The following is a 19373-nucleotide window of genomic DNA, read 5'->3' on the forward strand; positions in this document are numbered from 1 at the left end:
CTGGCGATAATTATAATCAGTATAGTATCCATGACCAAAGAAAAGTCAGACAAAAGAACAGCCAGGACTTCATCCCTCTTCAGACAGCCATACCCCCCCCCCCCTCCCTTTACCAAAGAAAAGTCAGACAAAAGAACAGCCAGGACTTCATCCCTCTTCAACTTCATACAGCCAGGACTTCATCCCTCTTCAGACAGCCATCCCCCCCCCCCTTTACCAAAGAAAAGCCAGACAGAAGAACAGCCAGGACTTCATCCCTCTTCAGACAGCCGTACCCCCCACCCCCCTGCCCCCCACCAAAGAAAAGTCAGACAGAAGAACAGCCAGGACTTCACCTCTCTTCAGACAGTCATAACCCCCCCCCCCCCAACCGCCCCCCCCCCCCCTCACACACACACAGAACCGACCCCCCTCCCAAAGAAAAGCAAGAAGGAAGAACAGTCAGGACTTCATCCCTCTTCAGACAGCCTTGAAACGCAATACCGAGGAACAGCGGCCAGAACTCCCCCCATCTCGTCCCCTCAACAACCCCCTCCCCTCCCCCCACCCACCCACCAGAAACGCCAGTAGAACTTCAACCCTTTAAAAATAGGCAACTTTCCCCCACCATGCCCCCCCACCCCCCTCTACTCCAGGCTTCCGGCTTCAGACAGCACGGACTAGGAACACCAAAAGAACAGCCAGATATTCACCACTCCTGTCCGGCAGACAGCCATGACTCCTCACTGATCGGAACGCACTGGGCACTATTCTGACGAAGCGCCACGATCTCAGAGGGAAGAACACAAATTAACTCTTTACTGTCTGCTGTCCCATACGATGCAAAGCCATGGCAATGTCCGGTCTCCCTTCAGTATTCACAGCTAAACTTGTTCACTCTCTTTTTTTCTTTTTTTTATGCAAGTGCCTTTTCAAACGGCTAACATACAGTAGTAGCAGGTTATTCTTATCTGTAGCCAATCATTATGTTAGTTTCTGATTTTGTCTGATTTTGCCGGGCCTTTTGTCCTTACTATGTTGGCATCACAGACTTTATAGTTTCGGCAATGTCGTCAATTTAAGTTTACCAGGACCGACTTTGTGTGTGTGTGTGTGTGTGTGTGTCTCAGTGTGTCGTGTGCGCTCGCCGGCGCGCGCGTGTGTGTGTGCGTCAGTGTGTGCATGGTTCGTGCGTGCGTGTGTATTTGCGGTGCGCTCGCGTGCTCAGTGCACACATTATTCAGTGACTGATACAGGCCTCAGGGCTTGACTCAGTCACTGGCTATGCCCATTTCATTGCACAACAATAATCCTTCCATTTTTAAGTTGGTTGATCATATCACCGACTAACGCGGCAGACTCAGTTTTCTTTCAGTTAGTGCGCTCCCTCAGTCACTGACACTTTTCCGTTTTGTTTTGTCTGAATGTTGGAATATCACACCGACTCATCCCAGCAGAAGAGTTACTGTCCTGAAGAAAACGCCGGCGTAGTCTAGAAGCCAATTAATTTTACCTGATCAATCGTGTCAGACGACGACCCTTCAGTGCGGACTCGGGTAAAAACCCGCTGAAAAAGATTTGCACGACCGCCTCAGCGACTGGACGATTTTTTTTCCTCTTCTTCTTCTTTCGTTTCTTCTTCTTCTTTTCTTTAACCCAGATATTTACAACCCTCACACACTCGGGCCTCCCCTGCCTCCGCTGCACACACACACACACACACACCGTGACACACTTTTGGCGAAGTTCCATTCCTCGGGTTTTAAAAACCCGATCTTACACTTGCAGGCAAGAATGTTTCTCTGCTGAAACTGAAACAACGAAGTGTATGAAAGAAAAAGAAGAAAGATAGTAAAATACGTGTCCGCTGTGAGCTCAGTAAGTATCTGCAGTCGCTGTCATTGTCACCTGTTTGAGTCGATCCGACTGACAGGCACCATTGCGCACGCGGCGTGGCATTGCCGCAATCATCTCACAAGATCAGTTCGCGTGCTCTGCGTTTCATCTCTCCCTGTCGCTGGGCCTCGTTCTTGTCGACATTCAGTCTGCACGCCCACGCGCTTCGTGCTGTTGGCAACAGTTGTTCGATTTGCGTTGCAGAAGAACTACTGCAGGACCGGCAAGGATCTTACCTGTGGCTGTGGATGAAGTGGTTTGTGCATGGGGGCGGGGAATGAATTTACAGGCGGGGGAAAGCATGCGTGGAATTTTGGGCTGAGATACTTTGCGTCACAGGAAGTGAGACACGAGCCTCTCAATCGCCAGTAGACCTACCGCCATTTTGTTTATCGGAGGATACTCATAGGACACACAGAACCTCAGAAAGCTATCAAAATTCCGCTCTTCTCTCCCACCATGCCGCTGGCACAGCTCGCAGACCCATGGCGGCGGATGGAGATGGCACAGGATACGGAGGTAAGGAGTTATTCGTCGTTTTCTGTCCGCAGTGCAGGTTGAAATCAACTTCCCAAGTGTCCGAATCTGGGTTGCTATGCCTGGTGTGTCAATCTTCAATACATGTGCTTTGATCGCAGTGAATAACAGTTCACACGATCTAAATGAATAAATCTGAGTATCGCAATCCTGCCTCCTCAATCTCTATCCAATATTATGATTTTTAAGAACAGAATCATCTTAAGCGGATATCAGGAAGGGATTTAAGAAATGGACGAATGCGCACACTTAGCAGAAACCGCAAGTCATAAGCCCCTCCCCTACTTTGTACACCCCTCCCCCTTTTCCACACGCACTTGGTGGGTGTCGTTTGTCGCTCCTGTTTGCTCACCTCAGTGCGTGTTTGTTTCGACTTTGAACTCGCACAGTCACTCACACGCATACTGCATAGGTTACATATATGATAGAACTAGAGATTAGAATTTTAAAATGTTTGTTAAAGTAAAGCATGTACACACACACACACACACACACACACACACACACACACACACACACACACACACACACAGAGAGAAAGGGAAAGAGCTGTACAAAACATTGAGTAATTGTAAAATATGTCAACTGAGAAGGAATATTGAAATATCTCATATAGATATGCTCTTATTGTGCACTGTGTCAAGTAAAAGGTAAAGTTCAATAACATTCAGGAGTGACTTCTTGGAAACAAGTTTTTCAACAACATCGAGGAGTGATTTCTCGAAAACAAGTCTTTCAAAGTATCCACTAGTTCAGTGAGATGAGTTATGTTCATAAATTTATACTTTCCTCCCAAACTTGCATTTTTCTAATAAAATTATGGTTAAGCAGAGCAGGAAATAACCATTTTTATTTTGATGAGAAACATAAAGCAGAACAAAGCTGTATATCCTGATGAAAAGCACCCCCTTATATCATTCATATCTAAACTTCCTTAGTATGGTTAACATTTATATTCAAATTTTAAACTTGAATCTTAAAGCACCCCCTTATATCATTCATATCTAAACTTCCTTAGTATGGTTAATATTTATATTCAAATTTTAAACTTGAATCTTACAAGTTGCATAATTCAGATTATAGAAGCTTGGAACAGTTTTATAACTGGCAGAAAAAAGTTGATAAGATTGATATATTTTTTCATTTGAAAAATTATAAAGGCTGGAAAAGCCAATTTTAGCAAAATGAGTGTTACTATTAACAGGGATCGCGCTAGACTTTTTCAAAACGCGTGCAGCTTACGCAAAGTCGGCAAAAAAACACACGTAAGTTAGAGTCAGAATTGTGTCAGACCTATGACACTAAATCAAAGGTTTACTCACCTATTTTCGCCGCTCACGTCGGCTCACTCGTCAGCTAAGCAGTGTTGTGTGCGCGCGTACTCTGTTAATTGGCTGTAACTGTTAAGAGTCACGTAGGCATCTCGCAGTGCTCCGCATGCACAGACACTTTGTTGTACCGTCTGATTCAGTATCGCAAACCTAGCTGCCAAGTCAGTCCTAAAGTTGCATTGATACGGCTTGGAGTAAAAGTTGTTTTGCGTAAGTGTTACACGTGAGCGCTGTGAAAATGCGTCAGCGAAAATCAAAATGCGTCAAATATGCGAAAAACATGCTTTAACGCGATCCCTGATATAATAATACTATGGTTCTAACAGAAGAATCTCAGGTTGTCTTTTCACTGTTAGCCGCACGAAATTTGGCCAAACAGAGCAAACCGATAGGCCTAGTTTGCACCTAGTTTACATCAGTTTGACATGGTAAGTATATGTATCACCAGACATGGAGTATAATGCTTACTCCTCCAATTAATTGTATGATAGAGAAGGGGGTTTTACTTTTGGCTGCACTGCTCCAAACATTTGAACTCCTAGCCATTCAGTCTGCATAATGTTCCATTTAAGACTCCAACGCTGAGCAAATTAAAATCAGCCTCAGCTGGCTCAAGTCATAGTTATTTTGCCAAGTTTACCTCTTTTTAAAAAAAAAAGTTTTTACACTTGCACGTACAAATTTTCAGTAGTTGTTTGTTGTTGTCGCTCGGACAAATAAGATTAACACATCATGTGTAACGAAGAATATATTTGATAACTGAAAGTGAAAATAGACAAAAAGAAACTACACTGTCAGCTGCTGTGGCCCTGACAGTTGTTCCTCTGGCTTCCTCTGTATTCTCTGAGTCTGAGCATCAAGGAAAATAATTCTAACAACAATAAATTTTGACACAACATTTATCATGGGTGTACGTGTGTGTGGTGCTAGGACATGAAATTTATTGAAGTGTGTGTGTGTGGAGCGTGTACAGCGCATTGAGTTGCATTGCAGAAGATTGAAAAAATAAGAGGCCCAATCTTCTTCTTCTTTGTCGTCGTCTTCTTTTTCTTTTTCTCCTTCTCCTCCTTCTCTCTGATATTCTTCGTCTTCCTCTTCATCTTGTTATGAATAAAATGTTAAACTTAAGTTTAACTGTATTTATCCATAGATATAATATGTGGAAAATAATAGCATCTTTTTCAAATTATACATTTGAGCATTAAATATGTTTATGATAATTAATGGAAATTATTAGTATGATAGTTTTTAATAATTTATTTAGAGCATGATCTCCTTGCTCCACCCCACCCCCACCCTCACCCCCCACACCAAAATAAAGAAAAAGGTAACGACCAAAGTCTGTTTAAATGTCTGTTCTGATAATTAAGAAAAAAATCTCTCTCCCTGTCACTCTGTCTCTCTCGGCTTGAGAACTAATTCTTCAACATTCACACACAGTCGCAGCATCAGGTAATGCGACAGAGACCAGCAGCCAATCCCCTTACCCTCCTCCACTCTCTCTCTCTCTCTGTCCAGTCATACAGACAGTATCCTCACCCCCTTGGCATTAGCTAATTGGCTAATTCAGTAATTGCCTCTGTCTGACAGTTGGAGCAGGATTAGTTGCCTGTTTGTTATATATTTAATTAAAGTTCACCATGTGTTCATGGGGAAAAAAAAATCTGAACATGACATTTGACTTTTCTTCATCCTAGCAACTTCTTTTCTTGTTTCCCTTCTACAGCTACAGGTCAAAACTGCTGCTGAAATGGATAGCTGATTGTTCTAATTCATGTATTTATTTTTGTTTAATTTAATTTTATTTTATTTATCATCTTATCTATTTTTTATTCATTTTTTATTTTATTATTATTATTATTATTATTATTATTATTATCACTCAGGGATTGATTATGTGCGTACGTTATAAAGCATTGTTCTATTTGACACAAGGATCACTGCTGCATTGCATAGACACAATAGTCCATATTCGCCAACTCACACTTTGTAGTAAATTATACATCCGCAGAACAGCTGTCCACTCACACATTTCATGGCACAATATTTCCTTTATTTTTTTCATAATGACTGTTAGTGTATTGTTTTCTTTCCACAATGTATTTTGATGATAGTTACATGTAAATTATACACTGTATTCTGTTTAAAGTATTAGTACTATTATTATCTTTTTTTTTTGTCAACCTGTTGTGCATCATTCACGGTCTGACATTTGCTTATACTAGTTATAGTATCACTTGCCTAAATACTCTGCTGTTTCCTTATCAAGATCAGTTATTATGATATAATTTATAATTTACTATTTTCAGTGTTTTCAGTGTGAAAACAGTTCTTTGTTCATGGGCTGCAACTCCCACATTCACTCGTATGTACACGAGTGGGCCTTTACGTTTATGACAGTTTTTACCCTGCCTTGTAGGCAGCTGTACACCATTTTTGGGGGTGTGCATGCTGGGTATGTTCTGGTTTCCATAATGCTGACATGAATTACAAGATCTTCAATGTGCATATTTGATCTTCTGCTTATGTGTACACATGAAGGGGGTTGAGGCACAAGCAGGTCTGCACATATGTTGTTGACCTGGGAGATCGGAAAAATCTCCACCCTTTACCCACCAGGCGCCGTTAATGAGATTTGAACCCGGGACCCCCAGAATGAAAATAACATTTTCACCACTCACCAATCCTCCTATCGAAAACAGTTAGGTCACTAATAGAGATCTCCTGTTTCTGTTTCAGGCAGCCAGCACAGAAGACATGCTGGTGGATGACCAGGTAAGCATCATTTTGGAAACACGTAATCAATGTCAAGTCTGTGAAATCAGCTTTTTGTAAAGTTTTGTAAAGTAACAACAACAACTTGTACAATAACAACAGCAACACACACACACACACACACACACACACACACACACACACACACACATTTTTAAGCTATGTATCGCAGATCTTTAAAAAAAAAAAAAAAAAAATCTTACTGCTGTCACTTAATGGGAACTGAAAAACTGTCAACTTTGTCAGATTTTGTCACTGTGTTTCTCTGTTGTCACTGTTTTGCTGCCACGCCAACTTTGTCAGATTTTGTCACTGTGTTTCTCTGTTGTCACTGTTTTGCTGCCACGCCAACTTTGTCAGATTTTGTCACTGTGTTTCTCTGTTGTCACTGTTTTGCTGCCACACTCATAGTCATAATCTGCAGTCTGTGGTTTTTAATTTTCTGTCCCATTTCACATGCAGAATCAGTCAGAATCAGACACTCTTAAGTGCCATGTAGTTCCTATGTCATTTTTGTCTGATGTGCCATTGCACGTGCCAGATCTGGATCTGGTGGGTGCAGACTGAGGATGAACTTTGTTTTGTTCCTTGGACTGGTGCTGAGACTGACTGCTTACAAAAGTTTTATTTAGAAGGAACACTAAAGAGAGAAGGCATTTTGTCCACTGAGCAGTCGTAATCTATTAATAAGCAAATAACTGATAAGCAAGGGTGAGTGAACTGAATACTCAAAGGACAGCCTGAAGTTCATACTAATCATAGATTGTGAATGTGTATCTTTTTTTTTATTTTCAAGAAATGATCAGAATTATTACTACACGTATTACTATTACAGTATTAGTATTAATTCATTACTGACATAAAGTTAAACTGTACCCGACCCAGTGTTAAAAACAGAAGAGTGATACAATAGCAGCAGATGGTAGTGGATAAAGTGCTTTTATGGGGAAGGGGGAAGGGAGGTACTCGGGTAGTGGACAGTTTGTTAAACATGGTTTCTAGAAATAGGTGATAGTGTGTGCAGCAAAGGGAGAAAAGATGCATTTGGTAAAACTTAAGTTGCATCAGGTTGGAGAGAGTGAATAAATAAATCATGATTAAATGATGGTTTGGAGATCAAGGGAGGTGGCAGGCGGAGACAGAGATAAATCTTTTACAGGTTTAGTTGCCTGATTTTAAAGATTGTATTCTATAAAGAATCTGATATGACACACACACACACACACACACACACACACACACACACACACACACACACACATATATATATATATATATATATATCACATACAACCAGGAGACTAAATATTAGAGCTTTTTTTTTTTGTTCTTTTTTTCTTTGATGTGAAATACTTTATACTGATCCTGTGTTGCCATGGTGGGTAACTCAGTTGTGGTCTACATGAAATTCTCTGGTTTCAGATCAGCTGACAAACTGTAATTAATAAATTTGGAGCCATGCTTGTGTGTAATTTTCCTGAAATTCTGATCCATACAATGAATGAAGCTATGTTAACTATGAACTAACGGATGATAATTTCAACAGGAATCTTATTTTTTAGAATATCAAATGTGTAATATTTTACTAGATCTCCTATCTATTCATCAGAAACAGAGAAGTGTCCTAGTAACACATTAGTATGCTTGTAGAAGTTGTACAGTTATTGAAAATAATTTGTGAAGGGGTTTGAATTGATAATGTGATAATAATGTGTTTTGATTAATATACGAGGTGTGTTCAAAAAGTATCCAACCTTTGTTCATAAAAACTGCTCGTATCCAGATAAAACAGACACTAATCTCCTTCAAAGTTGTCCCATTAAGCTGCCACACACTTCTCCCAACGGTTCTGCCGCTGTCGGAAGCAGCACTGGAAGGCCTCTTTTGGGATGGCGTGCAGCTGGTCCGTTGTATTCTGCATGATGTCTTCTCTGGACTGATCTGGTCCCTTTCAGGGGCATTTTCAGCTGTGGGAACAGCCAGAAGTCACAGACAGCCATGTTAGGAGAGTAGGGAGCCTGATGAAGCACAGGTGTGTTGTGTTTGGCCAGGAAACTCTTTACCAAATGTGAAGAATGGGTGGGTGCATTATTGTGATGGAGCTGCCAATTGCCCACTGCCCACAGGTCCCGCCATTTGCGTCACACGGCATTAGGAAGGCGACGCAGAACCTCTTGGTAATACTCCTTTGTGATGGTTGTGCTGTGTGGTGCGTACTCGTGATGAACCATGCCACTGGAGTCGAAGAAGACGGTCAGCATGACTTTGAGATTGCTGCAGACCTGCCTTGCTCTTTTTGGCCTCGGGGATGTTGGATGCTTCCATTGTGATGACTGCAACTTGGTTTCTGGGTCGTACCCAAAAACCCAGGACTCATCACCAGTGATCACTGTGTTGAATTTGGGATCGCTGTTCACAGTCTCCAAACGGAGTTGCTTCTGCTCAATCGTTAGCAGCTTTGGTACGAACTTCGCTGAGATTCTTCTCAAGTCCAAATCCTCCTGCATAATAGAATGAACGGATCCAATGCTGACGCCCAACTCATCTGTAAGTTCTTGGATTGTGATTTGATGATCCTGCATCACCAGGGTCCTCAATTGGTCATTGACGATCACATTTCGGGATGTTGAGGGCCTACTAGAACATGTTTCACTCTCCACTGATGTGCGACCATCTTTGAAGCGGTTGTACCGCTCCTTTATCTGTGTGGTGCCCATTGCTTCATCCCCGAAGGCCTGTTGAATCTTGTGGATCATTTCCACTTGGGAATCGCCAAGCTTGAAAAAAATCTGATGCAGTAACGCTGTTCAAGTTTTTCAGTCATTTTGTCAAAAACGAAAATCCGACGCCGCTCATTTACACTTCCTCATTCATCGGCGGTCTGCATTCGACTGACACTCACAGCTTCTGCAGGCGGGAAAAAAATTCAGGCATGCACATTTGGGTCACCTACATACATGCACTAAACCACGCCTCCCTAGTTTCATTTGTTTACGCAGGAAAAATTAAGGTCGGATACTTTTTGAACACACCTCGTATATATGTGTGTGTATTTTTGCATACAGTATTAAGTCTTCAGAGACCGACATTAAAAGAAATAACCACCAGAATTCCCACTCTTTTTCAGGGTGAGGACTCGACCAATGAACTTGAGATTACAAGTCTTGCTAACAAACATGGAGAGAAAGCCGACCCTTCTCATTTTGAACTTCTCAAAGTTCTGGGACAAGGTTCCTTTGGAAAAGTAAGTGGATGTTACTGTATTGAAAGTATTTGTATTTGTATTTCTTTTTATCTGCTCATCTTATTTTGTATTCACCAGTGTTTGTCAAAACATTGACTCTGAAGTTTTGTAGATGGTATTGGTATATTACTATATATATATATATATATATATATATATATATATATATATATATACATACATACATATATACATGTACGTGTATGCATGTATCATTGTATGTATACATGTACATCCACATGTATGTTTTGTTTTGCATTTTATTTTTATTTATAGTAATAACACCAATAAGTATTGGTGTATTGATGTTTTGTTTATTTTATAAAATGTGTCATATTGTACTGTGGTGCTGTGGTGTTCTTCAAGCATTGAGCTGTGAGGTGTTGAACTTATTTAGTAGAAATTAACTTAGAGAAATAGTACAGCAGTAGAGTGAAATTTTATGAATGGGTGTATACATATTTAAATCCCAAACTGGCCAAAGGGTGATTTATGTTCTTTTTGACTATGTTTATATACAGAGTGATTCTATATGTGATCAGCACTAAACTCCTAGACTCATTTGTGTGTGTGTGTGTGTTTGTGTGTGCATGTGTGTTTTCTTCTTTACTGTAATGTCTTTTCATGTCTATATTAGACATTTAGTGTGTGGGCGGGTGGGTGTGGGGGGGCGGAGTGAGGGGGGGAAGGGGAGGGGGGGGGGGCAAACTTTAACTTTGGCAGTATCTCAGCTCTGCAAGTGTTGCATGAACTAAAATCAGGGAGAACAGCAGAACACATGAACAAGACCTTTAGTAATGATGTGTTCTGCAGGGTGAGAGTTATGAATAAACTTAAAAGGAGAGCCATTCCTGGCCATGGTGAGTTGAGAGCATGATCATGAGTGAAAATATAATAAAACAAAATTTCAGGGGTCTGCGTTTGTGAACTGCCAATATTAATACTGCAGTAAAATAGTTGCAGTTTCCAGCATTTTATTACGATGTCTTTCTATAGCATAGGAATTATTGAAAAGACCAGTCACATTATTATTAATATCAATCTGGGTCATGGTTTGTCTCGATATTATTAGGCCAGTCTGTGTTACCTTTTTTTTTTCTTCATCAGCTATGATCAAGGCATTTACCAAACGCTGTCAGCTTATGTCACAAATCAGGACAGTTACTTTGGAGGATAATACTAATACTGGTAATAGTAATTTGGTTATTTCGATACTGAACATGAACAATTGAGCCTTTTAGGGCTGCCTTATAAGAATAGATTAATAGATTACATATCACACACACACACACACACACACACACACACACACACACATACACACTCACACACACACACACACACACACACCAGTTTCCCTTCCATGGTAACTGATATTTTCTCTCTACCTGCAAACCTCGATTCATATATATTAGATCGATTGAAAATTTATAGAAAAAGCTCATTATCAGAATATGCTAATTTTCCAGCCTGCATTGCCCTTATCTTCCTTGTCAATTTAAAATAGATGCATCAGAATTGAAATACATATATGATTTATGCTCTACGAACTGGAAACGTGCAGAGATTGAAACCAGCAAAGAAGATGGAAAGCCACAGATATTCTCAGTGTGGACATCTGAGGCCACTTAATTCTGAAGATATATTATACTTACTGATTTAGACCAGAGAGAAATGATACTACTTGCTTTTTTGTCAGATGATAGATTCATGCTGTGATCTGCCACTTAGAATGATATAAAGTAATGAATGTTGTTATTATATTCTTAGGCATTAATGTTTTAGATAGTCACATGATGATTGACAACCTCCATGTATGGAATGATGTTTTGATACATTGAAATTCGTGATTGTTGACTTGTATCGTTATCCAGTGAGACTAAAATGGGGCTGATGTTGTGAACATTTCAGAATGTCTGCATTAAAAATATGTCAATCAAATAAACTGACAGATTTCTTTCTCTTTTGGACATCTTTTCAGTAGAAGTTAATGTTGTTGTATATGAAAGGTTGAAACATTGCTGCTATCAAAACTTTTAAAATGTAGTCATTAGAGAAACTTAGGGAGCCATCTATAAAACATAGTTTAACTACTCATACTTAACCTTGACCCACTAGTGCCGTCTGTACTTAAAAATAAAAGGAAAAAAAAAAAGAGTAAAATCCACAGTCCAGTTTATATTTTTTGTCCAAATTGACCAGACTTTGGGAGGAGTGGGGGAGGGGAGCTTCATAGATCTGAATCTTTCTTTATTCTTATTTATTTTTCTTTCTTTTTTTTCTTGAGCAGTGTTGCAGGCCTTCAGGGCATACCTTTTTTTGTTTGTTGTTGTTGTTGATGCTTTTCATGTCTTTTTGAATTAATGGATGCACTGATAACAGCAGTGCTGAGCATACATATAATTGTGGGCATGCAGACACAAGCGCATTTGTATGCGTCAAATAAAAGATGCATACATTAAAACATGTACATGTATAAACGTGTACACAAGCAGTTGCACATTAGTGTGGGCAGTTTATCACTTAATGCATAATTCATGAATTTTATTTGCATTGAATGATTTTTTTTTTCACACCCCTCTCGCTTGTTATGCTTGTATGCATGTATGCATAGAGAATTCATATTTTCATGCATGCATGGGGAAAAGTGTGCACACACATAAGCCCATTCACACAAACTGTTTTTGCACGTATACACGTGCACATATTACACACACTCCTGTTCATAATTGATTTTCTGTTGTCAAAGAGAGAACAAGTATCTGACCCAGACACCTGAACATACACTGCAGATCAGCGACGGGGGGAGAGGAGGGGGTTTGGTGCAGTGCCCAGAGAACATGACCTTTCTTACTTTGATTTACCATAGCTTTTGTCAGAAACACCACATGAAACATACTGGAATATGGGGGAACGGTAACAGACCGTAAATTTGACTTTTCATGATTTGATTTACCATCGCCCATGTCACACTCACAGATGCAACATGAAACATTGGAATACAGGGGAACGGTGAATGATAACAGACGTTTAAAAACAAACAAACAAAAAACAACCCTAAAAAAGGATCTATACAAAAAACCAAAAAAAACAACACAGCAACAAGAAATGTGGTACTACTACTAACCCAGCCTAACGGGTGTCAAGTATTGATGGAGCATGTTGCTGTCTGTGTGTCTGACAGGTGTTTCTGGTGAGGAAGATAACAGGTGATGATGCCGGGACACTGTACGCCATGAAGGTCCTGAAAAAGGCCACGCTGAAAGGTCAGGCATACGCAGGCTAGGTAGTACTAGTAGGCTGGGGTTTTCTGTGTGTGTGTGTGTGTGTGTGTGTGTGTGTGTGGTCTGACGTCTGGTGTTTCGTGATGTTTGGAGGTGTATGGGGTGTTGAAAGAGAATGGGAGAGTTGGGTGGTTTGGGGGTAGGGGTGGTGATAGGAAGGTGTATATATATATATATGTAAGACTGGTGTTATGAATGTCTACTTTTCTTAGCCTTTCTTCTGTGCTGAGCCCTTGACAAAGTGGATATATGGATTCACTGGCCCGATGACCATACAAGACTATGGGATCTTTAACCATTAACCTTTTTAATAAACCTGGCAAGCAAGTACTCGCACAAAACGTAAAAACTAAACAACCTCAGTGTGTTGGTCATTGCTGAGATCTGGACATAAATTTGTTCGAAAACAGTACTGCTTATGGCACATTCATGTATTAGGTCATTTGTTGTCTCTCTCTCAAAGTTTTTGTCAGATTTTAAAATTCTGCTCTGTCAATATGCTCCATTTGCATGTGTGTGCGTGTGTGTGTGTCTGAAAAAAAAAGTGTCTGTGTGTGTGAACAAAAAAATAAATATATGAGTATGTGTGTTTGTGTAAGTGCATGATTACAGCAATACATGTAACCTGGTGTGATGAGTGTGTGTGTGTGTGTGTGTGTGTGTACTGTGCATGTGTTGCATTTCACCCTTTCTGTGATAAAGGTATCGGGTATTATCTGTGTTAGTAGCCTTACCATATGTCTACAGTACTGTTGATGAAGCATGCATCAGGGTTTTTTGTGTTTCTAAATGTTCAGGTTTGAAAAACGACAAAAAACAACAACAAACAAACAAACAGTTTTAACAACAAACAAACAACAAAACTGGATAGCATTTTCATGGCCTTTGACTAGTTTGAGTTTGAATATTTGTCAAAATTACAGATCTTCCTGGTGCTTATAAGTATGCATACTTTAGTGTACAAGATTTGAAGACCTGATTATTAACATGCTACTGAGTCTTGTAAGCATTGTATCATGTAAACATACACTTACTGACTCAGTGCTGAGCAGTGCTTAAGAAATAACTATTCATGAAATTTTGGCTGAGAAGAGCAAACTTGTAGGCCTGGTTTGCATCAGTTTGACATGGTAAGTATATTTAACCAAACTGGGAGTATACGGTATAATATGAACTCCCCATTTTGGTGTCAGAAAAATCACATCAAAAGCAGAGTAACCAAATAATGATATAAAAAGACACATTTCCACAATTTTTATTTTAAGAAAAAATGCATTTTTGTCGGTGTTTATTTGTCTCTCTCTCTCTTAGTCTCTCTCTATATATACACCACACACACGCACACACACAAACACACACACACACACACACACACACACACACACACACACACACACACACACACACACTATTCATCCTCAGAGACATTATAGACCAGGTGGGTAAGGTGTAAGGTCTGTTGGTTGTGTGTTGAAAGTGACAGTGACACACAGCTGACAGACCTGGAGGAATCTTGTGAGTGGCTCTTGTGTGGGCTGCCCCAATGACCCTTCTCAGAGTTGAGGGAGAAGAAGAAGTTTCAGTTTCAATTTCAGTAGCTCAAGGAGGCGTCACTGCGTTCGGACAAACCCATATACGTTACACCACATCTGCCAAGCAGATGCCTGACCAGCAGCGTAACCCAGCGCGCTTAGTCAGGCCTTGAGAAGAAGCAGCAGCAGCAGAGAAAAAGGTGAAAGGAAGCCCAGTCATAATTCTTCTGGCTGAAGTGTGTGCGTTGCACTTGGGCAGGTTGGGACAAAATAAACACTGAGCACTCGTTCAGGTGTTTGGACATGGTCAGAAGGGCCCCATTCAGGATTAAAGTGCTTGTTAAGTATGAATTTTGCAAAATCACTCGAGTTCAGTGGCTGAAATTGTCACTTCAGAAAAGAAAGACATTTATTTTGAAAGGGAAAGAGAAAAAAAGTCCATAACATCAGCAGAATCAGACTGTATTGATTTAACTGGGTTTGAAAAATTGGCTTCAGTGTTTGGAAATGTTATGTGGCACAGCACTTTTTGAGAAATGGTCAGCATTGCATTGAACAGGACTAGGAGTAGGAAGAAAAGTGAGCCTCTAATCTGATATTGTTTGGAAATTTGCTTGTACTGCACATCCTTTTATCTTGACTGGCATTGCATGTATCATCTTTGGACAGATGTGCCAAATGTTTGCCAGTTACTGACTTGGATGAGGGGAGTACATTCTGATCAGATTGGTGGCACATCCAGAGACTTTATATTATATTGTTAGGATAGTCACAATCAGTAAATGAAAATGAAAAGCAGTTAATCTCATGAATGAATAAGAGAGGCAAGGCCTTCACTTTAAAAAAAAAAAAAAAAAAAAAAAATTCTAAATCATTGAAATGTTCTGTATTTGATATTATAAAGCTTCAGGTAAAAAGAGAAAAAAAAAAGAAAAAGCAGATTAATTCCAAGCATGTTCGGTAGTAGTCTTACACTTACAGCGCTAATGTGTGTCTACAAATGACGTTAAAAATTTAATGTTTGATTTTTTTTATTATTATTTTTTTTAAATTAATCTTTAATTTAGTGTGACGAATTGGTTACTGTATTGGAGGAGATAATGTCATTTAAATCATGCTATTTTTGTATATCTCGGGCCTTTGAGAAATTCTTTAAAGTCCAAGGTAAAGGAGATGTTGCCATCACCTCAAGCACACCACATGTATCTGCTTTTTCCACGTCTGTGGAAATCGTGTTTGACGTCTCAGTTACTGGCAGAAACTACAACACAGTCCATTCACTTACTCTTTCATTCTGGTTTATTCAGTCTCCATTTTAGAATATTCATTGTATACAGTAAATGCATTGATGATGTAGTTAGTGTCACTGTATGTGTTCTGTCCAGAATTTGTATTTCTTTTCTTTTAATTGCAAACACGAAAGGAAAAAAAAAAGGTCATGCCAGCTTCAAAACAACCATTTTCTGGATTTGGATCCTCAACAAATTAACTATTCATAATACAGAAATACAGTTTAATCCAGAAGATTTACAACCTGTTATTGGTATGACTGAAGATTTTTCCCCCCGCTGTTTTCAATCCAAATTTGGTATTGGCAGACACAGCATTTCCAGAGAAAATGACAATGTTAAAGTTTACCACACACACACACACACACACACACACACACACACACACACATACACTCACACTCACACACAGAGAGCCGAACACCAGGTTATTATATAGACTCACATTGTGTACACAAGTGAGTAAAAAATAGCAATTGGACTCATTAATACTAAGTGTTTCGTTATTAAAACCCTTGGTTTGCCTGCTTTTAACTTAAAATTCTGTGTGACACAGTGAAATCAGCTTTTTGATCTTCGTCTTGTTTCCTGTTTTATCAGTATGGGAGACCAGGCTTAAACATTTATTTTAAAAATAAAAATTTGAATTGGCATTGTTTGGAACTGATGATAAAAATACAATGGATGATACTTTAGATTTAATGTTATTATGGGCAAAATTTTTTATACATAGGAGTAGAATCAACCAAATAAAACCAACACTGCAAGCATTCCTGCTTGACCTCAAGTATAGATACAAGTTAGAAAAGCATATACACACAATGGAAATGAATTACTGTGATTTTGTTAAAAAATGGTTACCATACTCTGTGTTGGTAATAGAACATTGAGTAAAATGAAAAATGTCATCATAATACAGTACATGAATGATGCATGTTTGATATAATTTTTAACAATATCAGAAATGAATAAACTGCAAAATTTGACATGTTTGTAAGAAGCACGCTGCCACAGGTAATGGATAACATAATTATATTATTCCTTTAATAACACTTTATAAAAACAACAACAACAAAAAACAAAAAAACTGGTGCTCCTTGAAGCTATTTCAACATGTATACATGCCATGATGTGACATTTGGTATCTTGTTTATCTTGTTCTTTATTATTTGTTATTGAAAAAGAAGAAAAGAAAGTATTATAAGCCAGGTAGTGTTATTCCAAGAACAGTCATGCCAAAAAAATGAAATTGTGATCAGGAAAGCACCAGCTGTTGTGTGGGCAATTGGTTTCGTATGGTATTGGATTATATCAACGCTATTCTTTACCACAGTCATGTCAGTGTGCGTCAGTGCTGGTCCACGCTGTGCTCACTTGATTTAATCAAGAATTTCACACTGACGCAGTCTGGATGCTGAACAAACTTGGCACAGTGCCGTGAAATTGGCCAGTTTTTCAGCAGGGTTTCAGCAAAGGAAGATTTGGATGTGATACATGTAGCCATTATTTTCAAAGTTCCGGAATTGATTTTCATGTGTTATATGATTTTTATATTGTATACTTTGTATATTACATGCTCAGACTTCTAACAGTCATAGAAGCGTAGAAAAGTCTTGAGAAAAATGAGAGAACCATTTCCGGGACTGGAAAATTTGTGGAAAAAAACATCTCTTGTCCTTCTGGATCTGGATTACTAGAAAAGTCTTAGAATACTAATATATAAACTCTTGACAAAGAGCATAATTCTGGAAATAATCAAAGAAACAAATAGGATTTAGAAAAAAAAAATTAAACGTGGTTACTGGAATATACATTTATCTGCCAATCTCTTTCATCAGCAATGCAGCAAACACATGTTGTTTTTTTTACTCAGTTTGGCTTCGTGTTTGATACTGAAAATGTTGAAGTCTGGAAAAGGTCTGGAAAAAGTATGCAGATTTGTCAGGCCACATCTGCAAGAACCTGTACACTAAATAATTCACTCCAAGTTGAATTATTTAACAAGCATTCCTCCCCCACTCACTGTGACCATATAATGTGTACCCCAAATAAAAAATGTTAGTTTTCTAATACTTTCTGTTTTTCTGAATATCAGAGAGACAGCACATCCATTTAGGGGGTGTATTTAATAATCAGTGGTTTCAACCTTTCGTTCCGACACAGAAATGATTTGTTGTAACTGTATCTCTCATAAGTAGTAATAAGAAATCAGCAGGTCTGTGTAGAACGACAGTATTGCCTCAACCTTGTGTCCAGTGTCAGCATTTATGGTATGCCTGTGGTACCCTACAAAAGGATTGATGATAATAACCAGTATTGTAATTATAATTTTTCCATTTATATACTTTCAATGACCCAGGTGGAAAGGATCATTTACAATATGAACTGTTCGTATCCCACGATCTGTATAATATTTCTAATGTTTTATTTAGTATGTGGATTGACTGTGCTGTTTATGAACATTTTTCACGAGTCTGATCTGCAGTGTAAACAAACCAGCTCCAGAAAGATCACTAAACTCCTGAAATGATGAATTGCAGTGCGTGATCGTCAGAGGACGAAGATGGAGAGAGACATTCTAGCTGATGTTAACCACCCATTCATTGTACGCCTGCACTATGGTGAGTTTTTGTTGTTTGTTTTGTTTCGTCTTTTGACTGACTGAACATTGACTAATGGGGCTTGAGAGAGAGAGAGAGAGAGAGAGAGAATTGAAAGACAATAGACGGGCGCAATAGCCGAGTGGTTAAAGCGTTGACTGTCAATCTGAGGGTCCCGGGTTTGAATCACGGTGACGGCGCCTGGTGGGTAAAGGGTGGAGATTTTTACGATCTCCCTGGTCAACATATGTGCAGACCTGCTAGTGCCTGAACCCCCTTCGTGTGTATATATGCAAGCAGAAGATCAAATACGCATGTTAAAGATCCTGTAATCCATGTCAGCGTTGGGTGGGTTATGGAAACAAGAACATACCCAGCATGCACACCCCCGAAAACGGAGTATGGCTGCCTACGTGGCGGGGTAAAAATGGTCATACACGTAAAAGCCCACTCGTGTGCATACGAGTGAATGCAGAAGAAAAAGAAAGACAGTAGCTGAGGCTTTCATGTCTGATTGAGCAAACAGTAACTTGTAAATCTGACATCATCCAGTCCATCTCCTATCAGCTCTGTCCATTTTGGTCTCTTTCACATCAGTCATGTTTGTTTGGTTGGTGATTAGTCTCTCTAAGTCTCACTGGTGTTTTGTCATTCACGGAGTAAATGAGTGAAGCTAATGACGATTCCAGTGTCTTGAGAATGTTGGAAAACACACGACACCAGTCCAAAGAGGAAACAAACAGGAAAGAATGCCTTGCACTGTACACAGGCTCTCAGAATGTGATCATTGGGTGATGTAGCATGGATGTAATATATATCATAATGAGGACAAAATTCAGAGCACACAATTCTTTTTGATGGATTGAAACTGGGGTATGATTTAAACAGGGTTTTGAAACTGGGGTA

The 19373-nt window shown here is 39.3% G+C and overlaps 1 protein-coding gene across 1 annotated transcript in view; it reads left to right on the top strand.

The window, feature by feature from the left end:
• The first annotated feature begins 2268 nt into the window (after positions 1 to 2268).
• LOC143283282 (ribosomal protein S6 kinase 2 beta-like) overlaps positions 2269 to 19373 on the top strand; it is a 55829-nt gene continuing 38724 nt past the window's right edge. Inside the window, exons 1-5 of the mRNA XM_076589465.1 lie at positions 2269 to 2394; positions 6483 to 6518; positions 9646 to 9762; positions 12947 to 13028; positions 18408 to 18488. Coding sequence (XP_076445580.1) covers positions 2335 to 2394; positions 6483 to 6518; positions 9646 to 9762; positions 12947 to 13028; positions 18408 to 18488 — 376 coding nt within the window. The 5' untranslated portion in view covers positions 2269 to 2334. The remainder of the gene's footprint in view (positions 2395 to 6482; positions 6519 to 9645; positions 9763 to 12946; positions 13029 to 18407; positions 18489 to 19373) is intronic.

Source organism: Babylonia areolata, chromosome 6, assembly GCF_041734735.1.
Source record: "Babylonia areolata isolate BAREFJ2019XMU chromosome 6, ASM4173473v1, whole genome shotgun sequence".
NCBI classification, from domain to species: domain Eukaryota; kingdom Metazoa; phylum Mollusca; class Gastropoda; order Neogastropoda; family Buccinidae; genus Babylonia; species Babylonia areolata.